Consider the following 15,820-nt stretch of genomic DNA (forward strand, 5'->3'; position numbering starts at 1 on the left):
GTCCTTGAAAAGGCAAAACTAGTTAGAATTCTTGAAATGGCTTCAAAATGAGAAGGATTTTTTTTTTTTTTTTTTTTTAAGATTGAAAAAATAATAATGTTTTCGCTGGTAAAATTGTGAATCTATTTCCTGTATTTATTAATTTACAGACTACTGATTGCAGAATAGAAATTAAGTAAAAATGTAATACTTTTACAGGAGTCACAAGATGTTATGAAGCCTTATCCTCTGATATGCAAAAGAACACACTGTCATCCTTTGTACAGTTGGGAATTGTGAAAGTTTGTAAATTGTGAGTATAATATTCATCCTCTTCTTTTTGGTAGTCATTTTTGGCAATGCACAATGTATGGTAAAAAATAGAACACTCAGCTCTTTATTGTAGAACTCCATAGCTCCAACATGTTATAGATCTTATTTTATTTACTGTAATTTGAAAACCAAATAATCAGTTTTTATTATGCTATCATGCGATTCTTAAAATGTCGTCCTACCTCAATTCTGCAGTTGCATCAGATATCGCCTCAGTAAGACTCTGCTAGTGTTGAAAGTCTTTGCGTACTTTAAAAAAAAAAAAAAAAAGAGCCTTAGTTACACTACGATACATCTCAAACGCCCCTGGAGAATGCACTGATTATCTGATATGTGACATTTGTATATCTGTGTGTGACTGGGTGTCTGAATCTGTATATGAAGTGCTAGATGCATCGACCACAGCTTTTTTTCTCATTGTGTTTCATTTATAGACTCAGTTGTATACAGATATACAAGTCTTGCATGTCAAATTAGTTGGAGCTTTTAGAGTGGCTGGCTTAATATAATGTAACTTCTCATGGATTTACTTCAACCAATCACTGATACTGGGTAGTTGACGCGGACCCAGATTAGGGGTGTGGAGTCTAACATGGGGAGGGGGCTTAGCAAGGTGGTTTGGATTTTGCTCATTCCAGTGCACACATTTCTGCTCACCCAGAACGAGCACCAGGAAGTTCTCAGGCTGAGTAGAGGCAATATAACTGCTGTACTGGGCTGGGCTAGGTTCACAAACTGATGAGGTGAGTAGGGACTAGGAGCAGAGGAAGATTGCGGGGATTAGAGATTAAAACCAGTGAAATACAGATTAACCCTGCTACTTCCAATGGATTGTCGGAATTAAACAATGGCACAGAAATTTGGGCTGTACCAGTGGCACAGGTAGTTGGGCTGAACCAATGGCACAGGTAGTCGGACTGAACTGATAAAGCCAGTGAGTGTGGATGTAGGAATAGCACTGGAGTCACCAACATGAGAAGTTAGCAGGAGCTCACAGGATCCATGTAGCAAAGCTAAGATCAAAGAACAAAGTACTGCCACAGAAACCTTCCAGCCATCCAGCTTTATACCTGCTGGAAGGATGCGATTTAGTTGTAATAGTCAGTTGACAAAAGAGGAGCACAGAGTAGTCACATGGTAAGAAAAAGACAGTGGCGGACAGTGCCAGAACCCGACAGGACCCTGTCAACATTTGACTTTAAATTGATATGTATCAAGAAATTTAAAGCAACCTTGCACTATTAAGGTGTGCTTTTGTAATGTGTACCCTGTTTAATAACATACATTTGTGATTTCTTAGTGGGACCAATTTCACAGTAGATAAGAAAGCCTTGGTGAAAATGGCAGGAGAACTCGGTAAGGCTCATTGGTATATTTTTTATACTACTCCTTTTATTTAGTTTCTCAATATTATTTTTTATTTATTTTAAAAGGGTTGTATTTATGTATAAAAGTATATAGAGAGAAATTGGTTACGCCTTTTTCTTTATCCAATCAGCTGCTAACTTACATTTTGCAGGTTGTGTTGGGAAAATGCCAGTTAGGACCTGATTAGTTAGTGCTTTATCTCTTGCCACTTTATTTCGGTCTAATCTGTTATTGTTTGTTTTTTTGTTCAGTAGTAAATTAAGTTCACACAAAGGGGTGTTCCAATTTGCTCCGATAATTTTTCAGCCAATAAAAAGAGCTATTATTGGGCTATCAAATTATAGGATATAGGTTATAGGGCAAAAAAGAATTCCCGGACCTATGTGTTCTTGCAGCTAAGAGGTCTGGTTATAATACCCAATAAGTGCCAGTTATTGCAGCTATATTCACAGTAATATTGGACAAATGACATAATAAACTTATAAAAATCAAATGACCATTGGCATTTTTGTACAGTCATCTTCTGATCATAATAAAACGCTTTTTAATCTTTGAAGAGATCATGCTGTTGATACTTTGGGCCTAATATTATAAAGTTTGACCAAATACTTATATGTAAAATTAGACCTTGAAGGCTCAGGAAGAGATACAAGATTGTAAACCATCTGGCCAGCTGTGTTTAGTGCATGCTTACATAATTATGACTTTGGCACATGTAAAGTTCAGTTGTCTATAAATATTAAATTTGCTCAGTGATCTCTGTAATGTTTTACTGTACAATAAATGGTATCCTCTATCTGAACTATATTTGAGACTGGCAGTTAGGCACTTATAGTTCTAAAAGCTTTCCTAGGCATACTTAAGCTAGATTGATTTAAACATGTACCATAGTATTGGTTTTACTATGCATGATTTTTAAATAATGATGTAATTTTTTTTGTTTTGTAGGGCTACAGGTGCCTGTACAAAAGCTACCATTAGCACAACTTTAAGATATCTGAAAATCGTGTGAGACAATGTGCCAATGCCAGTTAGTTGCAGACTGGTTCTCCAGTCACTTGCAATCTCCGCAACAAAGTGGTCTGGAGACGAGATGCAATAAATTTATTTGGAAATTTTATCACCAATTATATTTATAGTAGTATTAACATGGGACTTCTTTTTTTTTTTCTCTGCTAAAGAGGAGCCACCTTGATAAAAAAAAAAAAAGGTCAATTTTTATGACTAATTACTATGCCAGAATAACAAGCCACAAGAACAAATCCCCAATGCGGATATATGGCTTTTTTGTGAATTTTTGACAGCCTGTTTATCAAAATGAGGTGCTACAGAGCTGATTGCACTAACAAAAAGTCACACTTTACTAGAAGGGATTTTTTTTATCACACTGCTTATCATACTAGATAAGTGAACATTTATCACAGTGTTGTATCTGAATAACTTCCCCCATTTCATATTTTTTAAGATGCAAAAAGAACACATTGCTACAGTACATCTACAATAAACATAAGACCTATTTTCCAGCCCAGGTCCTCCTTGATATCCGGGTGGAATCTTACAAAATCTTGGGATCAGGAAGTGTCGTTTTTTATGTATTTTGCTCTTCTATTATAATTTTATGTTCCATTCTGATAACGGAGAGGTAACAACCAAATGCACAGACTTCAACTTCTGGAAAAAAAAGTGAAACGTTAAACGGAACACACAAAAATAAATGTAACCTTTAAACTAGATCATTTTTTTTGTCATTGCTTGTTTAGGGCATAATACAAAATAACACAGTATTAAAAAAAATAAAAATCAAGTACAATGTTATTGTATAGTCAGGGGCGTAGCTAAGGGTTCATGGGCCCTGGTGCGAAAGGTCAGCTTGGGGCCCCCCTACATACAACAAAATTAACCCCTTCCAGACATTTGACGTACATTTACGTCATGGTCGGGATGTACTTCCCGACGCATGGCATAAATGTACGTCATGACTTTAAAGTGTCACCGCGTCTATAGACGCGGTGACAGAGGGACGATGGCTGCTGTCCCTGACAGCAGACATCTTCCCTCGTGGCCCAGGGGGGGCAGCGATGCCCCCCCCATCGGCGATCGCTGTGATTGGCTGTTCAAATGTGAACAGCCAATTGCAGCGTTTTCTGTGTACCGGCGAATAACGACGCTCGGTAACACAGGGATCGGTGGTGATTGGTGCTGTTAAGTACAGCACCAATCACCACCGGGTGTAAAGGGGTCACTGGTGGTCACCCCACCTGCCCCCAAGGCTGTGATTGGTCCGTCGGACCGACGGACCAATCACAGCCATTACACCTCAGAGGAAATAACGGAGACAGCCCTGCAGCCGCCATTCCGGTCAGGAACAGCGTGCAGAGCGGTCTCCGTGCCCATCTGTCCTCTTATACTGACCTGATCAGCGTTGTGGTGTGGTGGCATCCGTGCTGCCTGCTGCTGGTGCTTCCTGGTTGTTGGTGCTTCCTGCTTGTTGTGCTGCTGCTGCTGCTTGTTGTGCTGCTGCTGCTGCTTGTTGTGCTGCTGCTGCTGCGGCGTCATTGTGTCATTTAATATAATATTGTGTAATATAATTTTGTCTCTGCTGCCCCCCTTTTGTGCTGATCAGTATAAATTAACTGATCAGCAACTTTTTTGGGGTGCAGGTTTTTTTTTTTTTATATATATACCCCGTCAGGCTGCACCAAAAGTTGTGTGCCTGCTGCCCCTCACTGCTAATCAGTGTTGCATCACTGATCAGCAGTTTTTTTTTTTTTTTTTGAGGGTGCTGTGAGGTCTTTTTTTTTATTTTTTTTTACACCCACGGTGATTTTGTGGGTGTCCTGTGGTCGCTGAGCGCTGATCAGTGACGTACATCACTGATCAGCATTTTTGGCACAGGGTTGATCTTTTTTTTTTGGATCAAATTCCTGTTGCCTTTGACTCATCAGCAGTTTTTTTTTATTTTATTTTTTTTGGAGGGTGCTGTGGGGTCTTTTTTTAAAAAATTTTTTACACCCACGGTGATTTTGTGGGTTTCCTGTGGCCGCTGAGCGCTGATCAGTGACGGACGTTACTGACCAACATCTGTGCTCAATTTTTGGCGCAGGAGCTTTTTTTTTTTTTTTAACCCCTTCAAGGTTGTACCAAAAGCTGCCTTGAAGCTGCTGCCCCTTAAGTGCACTTACACGTGTTAAAGCACTACATACACACTACATACCCCCCGTGTTGAAATAAAGTTTGTACCCCCCCTACACTATACACGTGTTGAAACACTACACTTACACAAACACAAAAATAATAAAAATGTCCCAATCATCCCAAAGACTGTTTTCAGCGGAGGAGGCATATGCCCTTATTGCCTCTGACACTGACACAGCCAGTGAAGTAAGCGATGAATTTGCATTCGTCTTAAGCTCCTCTTCCTCCTCTAGTGATGAGGGACCCCCTCAAAGACGCCCCCGTAGAGCAGCTGAGACCCCCCCCCCCCCCAATGATTGATCTCGTATGGACCCCACCACCAGACAATTTTGAGCCCCAGGTTCCTGAGTTTTTGGCCAACCCAGGAATCCAATTTGATACTACAGGCCTCAAAGAAATTGACTTTTTCAAAGTATTTTTCTCTGATGATTTTATAAATTTAATGGTGGACCAAAGTAATTTATATGCCCAGCAGTTTATTGCCCAAAACCCCACGTCATCATTTGCTAGGTGGACCCCTGTAGATGCAGTAGAGATGATGACGTTTTGGGGTCTGGTGTTACATATGGGCATAGTTAAAAAGCCAGAAATTAGGCAATATTGGAGTACAGATGTTCTGTACAGCACCCCACTTCATCGTATGGCCATGACCCGGACTCGTTTTGAGACGATCCTTAAATTTTTGCATTACAACGATAATGCACAGTGCCCACCCAGAGATGATCCCACCTTTGACCGGCTATTCAAAGTCAGGCCGGTCATTGATCATTTCAGCACCAAATTTGCTGAGATGTACATCCCCGAAAAATTAATTTGTGTAGACGAGTCACTTATACATTTTAAAGGAAGGGTTGAATTCCACCAGTACCTTCCCAATAAGAGGGCAAGGTATGGCATAAAAATGTATAAGCTGTGCGAAAGTACCTCAGGGTACACCCACAGGTTTAGGGTATATGAAGGGAAGGACACAAGAATTGAACCGCCAGAATGCCCCCCCTCCCTCGTAGGTGTTAGTGGAAAGATTGGGATTTAGTGCACCCCTTCCTGGATAAGGGTTATCACCTCTATGTGGATAACTTTTACACCAGCATCCCCCTGTTTAAGGCCCTTGGTTCAAGAGGTACAGCAGCTTGCGGTACTGTGCGCAAGAACCAAAGAGGCCTCCCTAAAATGCACGTTGCCCAATTACTGAGGGTGAAAGCAGGGCACAATCCACCGAAAATATGTTGTTGGTCAAATATAAGGACAAGAGGGATGTCCTTATACTGACAACAATTCACGGAGACAGTACCACCTCCGTCCCTGTACGAGGTACCAGTACCCACACCTCAAAACCTATTTGTATCCTAGATTACAATAAGTACATGGGGGGAGTGGATCTTTCAGATTAGGTACTGAAGCCGTACAGTGCCCTGCGGAAAACAAAAATATGGTATAAGAAGCTGGCCGTGTATATCATCCAGATGGCACTGTATAACGCTTACGTACTATTCCGTTCTACCAGCCAGACGGGGACATTTATGCACTTTCAAGAGGAAGTCATAAAGGGCCTAATATTTGGGAACCAGCAGGCAGAGGGCCCCAGTACTTCTAGTACTGGCCCCAGTACTTCTAGTACTGGCCCCAGTACTTCTAGTACTGGCCCCCGTATTGTATCAGGGCAGCATTTTCCTAACGAAATCCCCTCCACTGGAAAAAAGGGCAGGACACAAAAAAGGTGCAAAGTTTGCTATAAAAAGGGAATAAGAAAGCAAACTATTTTCCACTGTGAAACTTGCCCCGACAAACCCGGCCTATGTATGAAGGAGTGTTTTAAAATATACCACACATCTATGGATTATTAGGTTCATCATTTCACCGTGCTTCGGGGGTCTTGCTAATGCGACATAGCACCCACCATTCATTCCACCAGAATCTGTGCTGCAAAATCCAAATATCACTCCTTCCCTTCGGAGTCCTGCCATGCACCCAAATGGTATTTTTTGGTGACATATGAGGCATTGCCGTACTCGGGAGAAATTGCGGCACAGATTTTGGGGTGCTTTGTCTCCTTCATTCCTTGTGAAAATGAAAAATTTTGAGCCAGAACTGCATTTTTGTGTACAAAAATGTAATTTTTCATTTTCACAGCCCAGTTGTACCAAAATTGGTGAAACCCCTGGGGGTTTGAAATGTACACTATACCCCTAGATGAATTCCCTGAGGGGTGTAGTTTGCAAAATGGGGTCACTTGTGGGGGGTTCCACTGTATTGGTGCTTCGGGGGTCTTGCTAATGCGACATAGCACCCACCATTCATTCCACCAGAATCTGTGCTGCAAAATCCAAATATCACTCCTTCCCTTCTGAGTCCTGCCATGCACCCAAATGGTATTTTTTGGTCACATATGAGGCATTGCCGTACTCAGGAGAAATTGCGGCACAGATTTCGGGGTGCTTTGTCTCCTTCATTCCTTGTGAAAATGAAAAATTTTGAGCCAGAACTGCATTTTTGTGTAAAAAAATGTAATTTTTCATTTTCACAGCCCAGTTGTACCAAAATTGGTGAAACCCCTGGGGGTTTGAAATGTACACTATACCCCTAGATGAATTCCCTGAGGGGTGTAGTTTGCAAAATGGGGTCACTTGTGGGGGGGTTCCTAACTTTTAGCATCTTATGGTGCCTAGAAACCTACATGGTGCCTAAAAAATAATCTCATAAAAAGGAGGCTCCAAAATCAAGTAGGTGCTCCTTCTATTATGAAGCCTGTGGTTGGGTCAACGTGCACACTAGGGCCACATATAGGATATTTATGAAAACAAAAGAATTGGGGGAATCAATTTTTAGTCACATTTCTCTAGTAAAATCTACTGTGTTCCTTAGAAAAATGTATTAAAATTGAAAATCTGCAAAAAAAATTAAATTTTGAAATTTCACCTACACTTTGTTTCAATTCCTGTGAAACACCTAAAGGGTTAACAAACTTCCAAAATGCTGTTTTGAATACTGTGAGGGGTGCAGTTTTTGAAATGGCATCATTTATGGAGGTGTCTCACATACAAGTCCCTCAAAGTCACATCAGAACTGAACTGGTCCCTAAAAAAATCAGTGTTTGAAATTTTCTTGAAAATTTGAGAATTTGCTATTCATATTTTAAGCCTCCTAGTGTCCAAAAAAATTAAAAGGAGGTTGAAATAATGATGGCAACATAAAGTAGACATATGGTCTTTGTTAGTTATTAACTATTTTGAGTGGTAGGATTATTTGTCTCACAAGCAGAAAATTTAACATTTTGCAAATTGCTAAATTTTCAATTTTTTTACGACATTTTGGTATTTTTCACAAAAAAACACAGACTGTATCGACCAAAATTTACCACTAACTTGAAGTACAATGTGTCACGAGAAAACAGTATCAAAATCACTGGGATAAGTAAAAGCAATAAAAAGTTATCCCCACATAAAGTGATACATGTCAGATTTGAAAAAAAGGGCTCTGTCAGGAAGGCAAAAACAGGCTGCGGCGGTAAGGGGTTAAAATCTCAGTCTGTTTATATTTTAATACATCAAGTATATTATGTTAATAATAGAACTAACATTTAAACATAGGATAGTAGTTTATTTAAATAAAATATTAAAAGAACAAAGATTATAAAACTGGAGAGGCCCAGGTTAGCAGTTTCCTGGCTTTCAATCTTTTCAAAATGCAATCCTAGTAGGGAAGGACAGTCTGCAGTGACATCGCAGCACTGCATGCAATGATAGTGGCAACAAGCAATTACTCCCATTAGAATGTCCAGTGCATGCATTGTTACCACTAACTAGTCTCTTCCAAGTTCCATGTGAGATCCCCATAACACTGTCTGTAACTAATGTGTTATCCTTCACAAAGGTGCAGGCAAGATAAAATTATAGTTTAAGGTGAAGCCTCCAACATTTATATGTATGCAATTGCCCACTCACTCTGTGTTCTGCTCACTGCTCCCCTCTCACTGTGTCCAGACTCCCGCCAGCCGCCGCAGGTGCTCCACAGTCCTTCTGCTCCACGGCGCTTTGTATACTCTGCAGAGTATGCGCCCGCGGAGGAGTGTGGGAGGTCCTCCTAATCCATGGCGCCTCAGCAGACCATACGCCAACAGAGGAGTACGGGAGGGTACGTGCCAGAGCCGCGTGACGTCAGCGCGACGCACGCTGGCCGGGCCCGCAAAGCACCACTGGGAACGGGTGCTACTGTTCACTACCCTCATCCAGGACGGCCGGACAGTGGCGGGGGCTGGGCCCCCCTGGCTCAGGGGCCCGGTCGCAGGTGCGACCGCTGCGACCCCTGTAGATACCCCACTGTGTATAGTTATGTCATTGTATGAACAAACTGAACACAACTGAATCATTTTTATTTCAAAATACTGTATACAAATTTTTTAAATGTATATTTCACAAATTTTTATGGTAAGGTGAGTACTGAAGCATGGCATGATATGTTTTTTTGTGTATAATTAAGTTCTAAGGAAATTGTGTTAATTTTTTATTACTAATTAGTGGTCCTTTTTATGTAAGCAAATATAATGAATTGATATGAAAATAATACCATGAAATATTTAATGTGAGGCTTCTGATCTTAAGTGATCCTTTTTTTATTTCACCTAATAGTGTTATGGTATATTGGCACTGGTGGGAGTCCGGGAAATTTAAAACTGTGCTACCTGTCAAAAGGGGTGTGGTATAGGGGTCCGACAGTCATTAGCCGGACATCGGGATCCCGACTGGCCGGACTCCGACAGCATGGTGAGTGCAACAAAGCCCCTTGCGGGCTTGCTGTGCTCGCCATTCTGCGGGCACGGTGGCTCGCTACGCTCACCACCTATTCTATTCTCGTGGACCCCCATGAGGGAAAATAGCAGGTGGCCGTCGGGAACCCGGCTATCGTGTTTTGACAGTCGGGATCCCAACGTCAGGTAAATGCCTGTCGGGACCCCGTCCGGCACCAGTCAAAAGTTTCTCCCCTCTGATCGGAAGCACCCTGGGAGAGATGTATTATCATGCGGGTATAGTGCTTCCTGCTTTGCATATTTACCAAGGCGAAGCAGCATAAACAACTTGGATGCTGAAGTTGAGGAGTGAAAACTACCTTCTCTTGCGATCACTGTATAGCCCACAGTGCACCAGCCAAGTTCTGATGTGCTGTGACTCTCTTCCCCCTCCCCCCCCCAGTCAGTTCCACTGGGCATGTGAAAGATTTCCCTACTATCACAAAATCTCACATACAGTACAGCCCGGAGAAGGCAGGCGCCCCAGCTTGCTCTAGTGAATGGGCAACGACACATTCTGCTGTAGAAATTGATAGCTGCAGGCAGGGGTTAAAGTGAGGGGGGACTGGGTGGAATTGAGTTCCACCATCTCTAATGGTAGGGGGAACTGAGTTCCACCTCCACCACAGCCCTGAACAGTAACTCCAACAGAAAACCTGTCCCGTCGGCTTCTTCTTCTGGCACGGCGTATATAATGTAAAGTTAAGATGAACAACTGTGGACATTATGGGCCAAATGTAATAGGGTGAGAGTTTCAGAAAATTTGAGATTTTGGGAGAATTTTCCCCTTTTTTTTAAAGCAGCAATCAATTACACTGCAAAACCAGGTTGATTTTGCCATGTGATTGATTGCTGCTTTAAAAAACATGGGAAAACTCTCCCAAAATCTCTCACTTTCTGAAACTCTCCCCCTATTACATTTGGCCCTATGTGTATAAGGGGAATTACTGTGTGATTTAATATGAATCATGGGCACTACATGCAGTGTAATGTGTATACGATTGTGCTACCATGTATGGTGGGACCATTACCCCTTTATGGGTGGTAGGGCACAATTCCTGAGCACTGTTCTAGGCTCTGCCTAATTGGGGGGGGGGGGGGGGGGGGAGGGGGGGCGGTGTTAGGGGAGCGGAGTTCCACCACCTCTCCAGGACCACTTTAAGCCCTGGCTGCAGGTGTCTGGACGGTCAGTACCACTGACTATTAATACACTGCCCCACATTTTGGAGTGCTGGGAAATGTATAATCAGCCTGCTGGATAAATTGACTCAGATTGCTTAGCAGTGGGCTATAGAGATCAGCAACCTGCATTAATTTGCTTAACTAAATCTCCCATGCTTAATAGCTGTGCCTAATCGCTGATGCACATTGCTGGCACTTACTGAGCAATCTAGATTAGGGGAATCTCAAGGGAAATCTCTCATGCTAAACTGTTGGCACAAATCTCTATGTGTATAGGCCCCATTAGAGACTTCCGATTATGATAATTTTATCCCTTAGGAGTCATTCCTTTCCAGATTAGCAATTTCTTCTTCAAGAGAGTTAGCAATAAGGATGATTTGTTTGGTTTGTTTTAAACTTTAGATTTGTTTCAAATTCTGGTGCTACTTACCTGGTCCCCCTGCTCTGGCCCTCTCCGGGGTTCTCCAGCTCGCAGTCTGCAGCTCTCCTCTCCCCTAGTGCCACTTGTTTGGTCCCTCCCGCTCCTTTGTCCTCCAGATTGCGGCCTACTGCTGCAGTGCCCAGGTCGCTGCCCCCCTCTACTTTCGGCCCTGGTACTAACCAGACAGCTCCTAACTCATTTTTCAAGCACAACCTGTGACATGGTAGTTAGGAGATGATTGGTTGGTACTTTAGGTAGCCTGTGACATGGCAGTTAGATGATTGGTTGGTACTTTGGGTCTGATTCTGATCTGTTAGCAAGGCTACAATTTTTGCAGATAGACAAAACCATGCTGCACTGCAGGTGAGGCTAATGTAATATGTGCAGAGAGAGTTAGATTTGGGGGTGGGGGTTTTGATTCTGTGCAGGGTTAAAATTAGCTGCTTCATTTTTACACAGTAATTTCAGTTTGAACACACCTCACCCAAATCGAACTCTCTCTGCACATGTCACTTTTGACCCACCTTCAGTGCAGCATGGTTTTGTCTGGGTAAATTGCAGCCCTGTTAACAGATCTGAATCAGACCCTCTATCTCCAGCTACTTTATCTCTCTCCAAGGCTAAGTACATAGACCTCTTAAGTCTCTAAGGTCTTAAACAGTATATTGAAATGTGACTTAATTGTTATGATTAACATTAAGGATTCATATTTACATATTCTAATTAGGGTGGATCATCTGTGCATTCTCCGATTTGTTGTTCAGAACCACCATTACCAGTTCAAGGTGATTCAGTTTGGCCACTGATATTGAGCAAGGCCAGTGCTACTGCTTAGTACAGAGGAAGCAGCATATGTTACAATAAAGGGCTTCAACAATGACGAGTATGATACCTGCCATGGACAAAAATGAAATGCAGACTAAACTTACATGGGAAAATACAAACAATGATAGATGTTATTCAATAAAGAACCATTGGTGGTGATCAGAATGACAACTCCATTATCTTCCTCAGAAATGTGACATGTAAAAAAGAAAAAAACTTACCTTAAGGTGTTTTCGATCGCGTTACACTTTCGGTATTAAATAATCCGTTCAGAAGTGTGATCTGCTTATTTTTCATGTAAGGTCAATCTTGAATAAGATAAAGGATCAATGTCTTTTCTACCACCATCAGCATGAAGACTGCATATGACTACATTCTTTTGAAACGCTCTAATCCGCTGCACCATGTGTACAAGTTCGCTCCATGTAGTCAACTACTAAGCGGCTAAAAAATAAATAAAAAATATTCATGTAGTCATATCCCATATTTCTGTATAGATTCATTCAAATGGGGAAATCACAGTTAAATATTTGTTAAAAAGTAGCAGGAAAGTTCTTACCTGAACTAACGCAATAGTGTTGAGTATGAAGGGGAAGATTCCGGATCCTCTCCAAACTAGCACAGCATACTTTATAATTGGAGAGTTAGCTGGTATGTTCTCTCTAGAATTCCATGTACACAAGCAAAGTGTTTCACATTTCTCCATTCCTCCAGCATATCACTTTACAGATTTTTATATCCTTCAATGCAACAGTAGGAAGTCAAAGCATTATTGGCAAAACAACACACTAAACAGCAGGGTCCGCGGCCGATATAATGAACAATATTGGTAATGATAACGTTCGGTAACCTCCCTTGGACCTAATGGACAGTCAGGACATTTGGCTATATAGCCAAATTGAGATGCATGTTTAAAACACCTGAATTATCATTAATGGGCACGGGACCGTGCTTCGTTAACGATATTGGGTGAACACACTAGAAGACATTGTGAACAATATTGCTCAGACTGCCCTTTCTGAGCGATATTGTTCACAATATCCTCTAGTGTGCATGGGGCTTTGTGGCCCCCATCTACTATTGTGATATGATCACTTTTCATCTGATTCCGAGCTTCCTGAGTGAGGGATCAGATGAAAAGCGGCCATATCCCTTATAATTTTCCTCCCAACTCTTATCCGAGCCGTGTTCCTGTTCTCCTCGGATTGGAGTCGCAGATTGTCATGGCTGCATTGAATATTTATCGTATTCCGCAGTCATGACTGGAATCACATATGATACATTGTAAGCAAAAGGGCCGCATAAAATGTATAGGGGGCAGTCCAGTCACCTGGGAGCTACCGAGGTAACACATGTGAGGTATCGCATGCAATACCTCGCACTAGTGGATGGCCAGCTTAAGAGATATACTGTATGATGTGGCAGGTGGTTGACTGACACACTGTTCACTGGATCATGTGTACTGCATAATAACATATGGTGTTTAGTCATATACAGTCAGATTTATTTAAAATATTTCAGCTAGTATACACATATCACTCATGGCCTATAATTTAGTTAACCATTAACTACCTGAAGTCACCATCCAGGCTGTCCCTATATAGATTTTGCGTAAAATAAGTATGTTAATGATGTATTGTTTATATTTTATTTATTTACAGTTTCTTATATAGCAGATTCTGTTGCGTTTTACAATTGTAGACATAAAATAAGCTGGGTTAACAGACAGACTTAGAGGTAAAAGGGCCCTGCTGCAAGCTTACAATCTATAGGGATATAGGAGGGAAACACAAGGACAGGCACCAGTAATAGCATGGCAGTCAAGTTGCAAGTCCAGAAGGGAAGCTATATAATACATAAGTGCCTCAGAGGGTTATGCGTGTAGTACTTAAATATGAGGCTTGCCTGAAGAGGTGAGTTTTCAGGGAATGCTTGAAAGTTTGGAGGCTAGTAGAGAGTCTTATTGTGCATGGAAGGGCATTCCATAGGGTGGGAGCAGCCCGATGAAAGTCCTGTAATAGTGAATGGGAGCTGGTGATCCATGCAGAAGAGAGACTCAGATCTTGCGCAGAGCAGTCGAGAGGGGAGATATTTTGCGATAAGTAAAGATGTGAGTAGAAGTATTTTATATTGAATACGGTAACATATATGCAACCAATGGAGGGACTGGCAGAGCAGATCAGCAGACAATGAGCCACCTGTGGGAGTCAGCCTACACCATAGGCCCAAGAGCCGCAGCCCAAGGGTGGGGGTGACAACCCCAGGTACCTGTTGACACAGCAGGTCCTGCAGAGGTCGAGGAGAGGCAGCACGGCCAGGGCCCAGAGCAGCAGGGGAGAGTAGGAACCGATCACCAGCCGCCGCTGATGTGAGGAGGCAGCGTGTCACCGGGCGCGGACTGCGCAGAGTCTTCCAGGAGAAGGGAGTGCGGTGTCTGGAGGGAGAGCAGGCAGCTGGCACCACGGGAGGCAGAGCACACAGTCCCCCAGCAATAGAGGAGGCTTCCGAGCCCCGGGGAGTCGAATATCAGGATGTAAAGGTGGATTTGCAGGAGGAGCACAGCAACACTTGTGCTACTCCATTGCCACCGTGGCCCCGCCCCCCTCCACTCATTGACACATTTTAAAAGAGCCACAGGTGGAGCTAAGTATTTTGCTTGTCATTTTGTGAGGAGACCTGCAAAACATGCACTGTGTGGGGTCCTGAGGACTGAGATTGAGAACATGTGGACTAGATCCACTTCATTTCTTTGACAAGGATGTGACGTTATTAGAGGCCCTCTCGAGGTGTTAGGCACAGTGTCTCTACGAGTACCCAAAGTATGATGGGAAATGTCAAAATACAGGACAGACGTGGTAATAGCTGCAGCTGAAGTCATTGCAGGGTAGGAATGGACATTACAAGCTTGCATAAAAATAATTGCAAAAAACATCATTCATTTGATTTGCATATGCGCAAATGTCCATTAATGAGACATCCGATCATCATCATGAGATCTAATCATCATGGCAGGAACACCCCTTAATGTTTGCCATTTGATAGCAACAAACATCGGAATACCGCCATCTAATGGTAAAAACACTAACATCAAATAAAATAAAAACCGTACTCTGATGTCCATAACTACTACAGGGAGCAGGTCAGCACCGTTACAATTGTCACCCAATCCCTTATTTTATGCAGTATAATAAATCCTGTTAAACACAGAATCTATGTGCATGCTCTTTAATCTCCACTATTGCATAAGCCTACCTCGAAAACAAAAATATTATTATCTTTAGAAATATAGGACACATATAATTTCTATTAGAAATCCTTCAACACGTAAAACTGCCGTGTCGCTTACTCATCACTGATCAGCGTTGCTGTCCTACTCCCTACCGCTGTGTTAAAGGACTGCGCTGCATCAGTGCATGTGCACTACGTTACCCTGAGTATGGGAGGAGAGGCAGGAACAACATACACAGAAGGATAGTTCCCCTTCAGTTACAGTTACTGCATTGTGTAATAGCACTTCCTAATTATCCCAGCTAGTTCCTCCTCCTTGCTGGTCAGATACTAAAGCTGAAGTGGATTTAGCCAAATTAATATAATGTGTCTAGAATCATTTCTGTTTATGTAAGTTTTAGCCCCCCTGCTGGTCAGATACTAAATTTGAAAGGTATGTAGCTCAATTTATATAATGGTCGACATGGGGTTTTTTTACTGTTTTTTTCCCCCCTGAATGTCGACAC

At 42.2% G+C, this 15,820-nt stretch overlaps 1 protein-coding gene across 2 annotated transcripts in view; it reads left to right on the forward strand.

Annotated features, from left to right (window-relative positions):
• GNPAT (glyceronephosphate O-acyltransferase) overlaps window positions 1–3,411 on the forward strand; it is a 55,964-nt gene extending 52,553 nt beyond the window's left edge. For both annotated transcript variants that reach the window (XM_083176360.1, XM_083176359.1), the window contains exons 14-16: window positions 199–292; window positions 1,613–1,668; window positions 2,629–3,411. In XM_083176360.1, coding sequence (XP_083032486.1) covers window positions 199–292; window positions 1,613–1,668; window positions 2,629–2,672 — 194 coding nt within the window. In that variant the 3' untranslated portion in view covers window positions 2,673–3,411. The remainder of the gene's footprint in view (window positions 1–198; window positions 293–1,612; window positions 1,669–2,628) is intronic.
• The last annotated feature ends 12,409 nt before the right edge of the window (window positions 3,412–15,820 follow it).

This window comes from Crinia signifera, chromosome 3 (assembly GCF_055691185.1).
Source record: "Crinia signifera chromosome 3, ASM5569118v1, whole genome shotgun sequence".
NCBI lineage: Eukaryota > Metazoa > Chordata > Amphibia > Anura > Myobatrachidae > Crinia > Crinia signifera.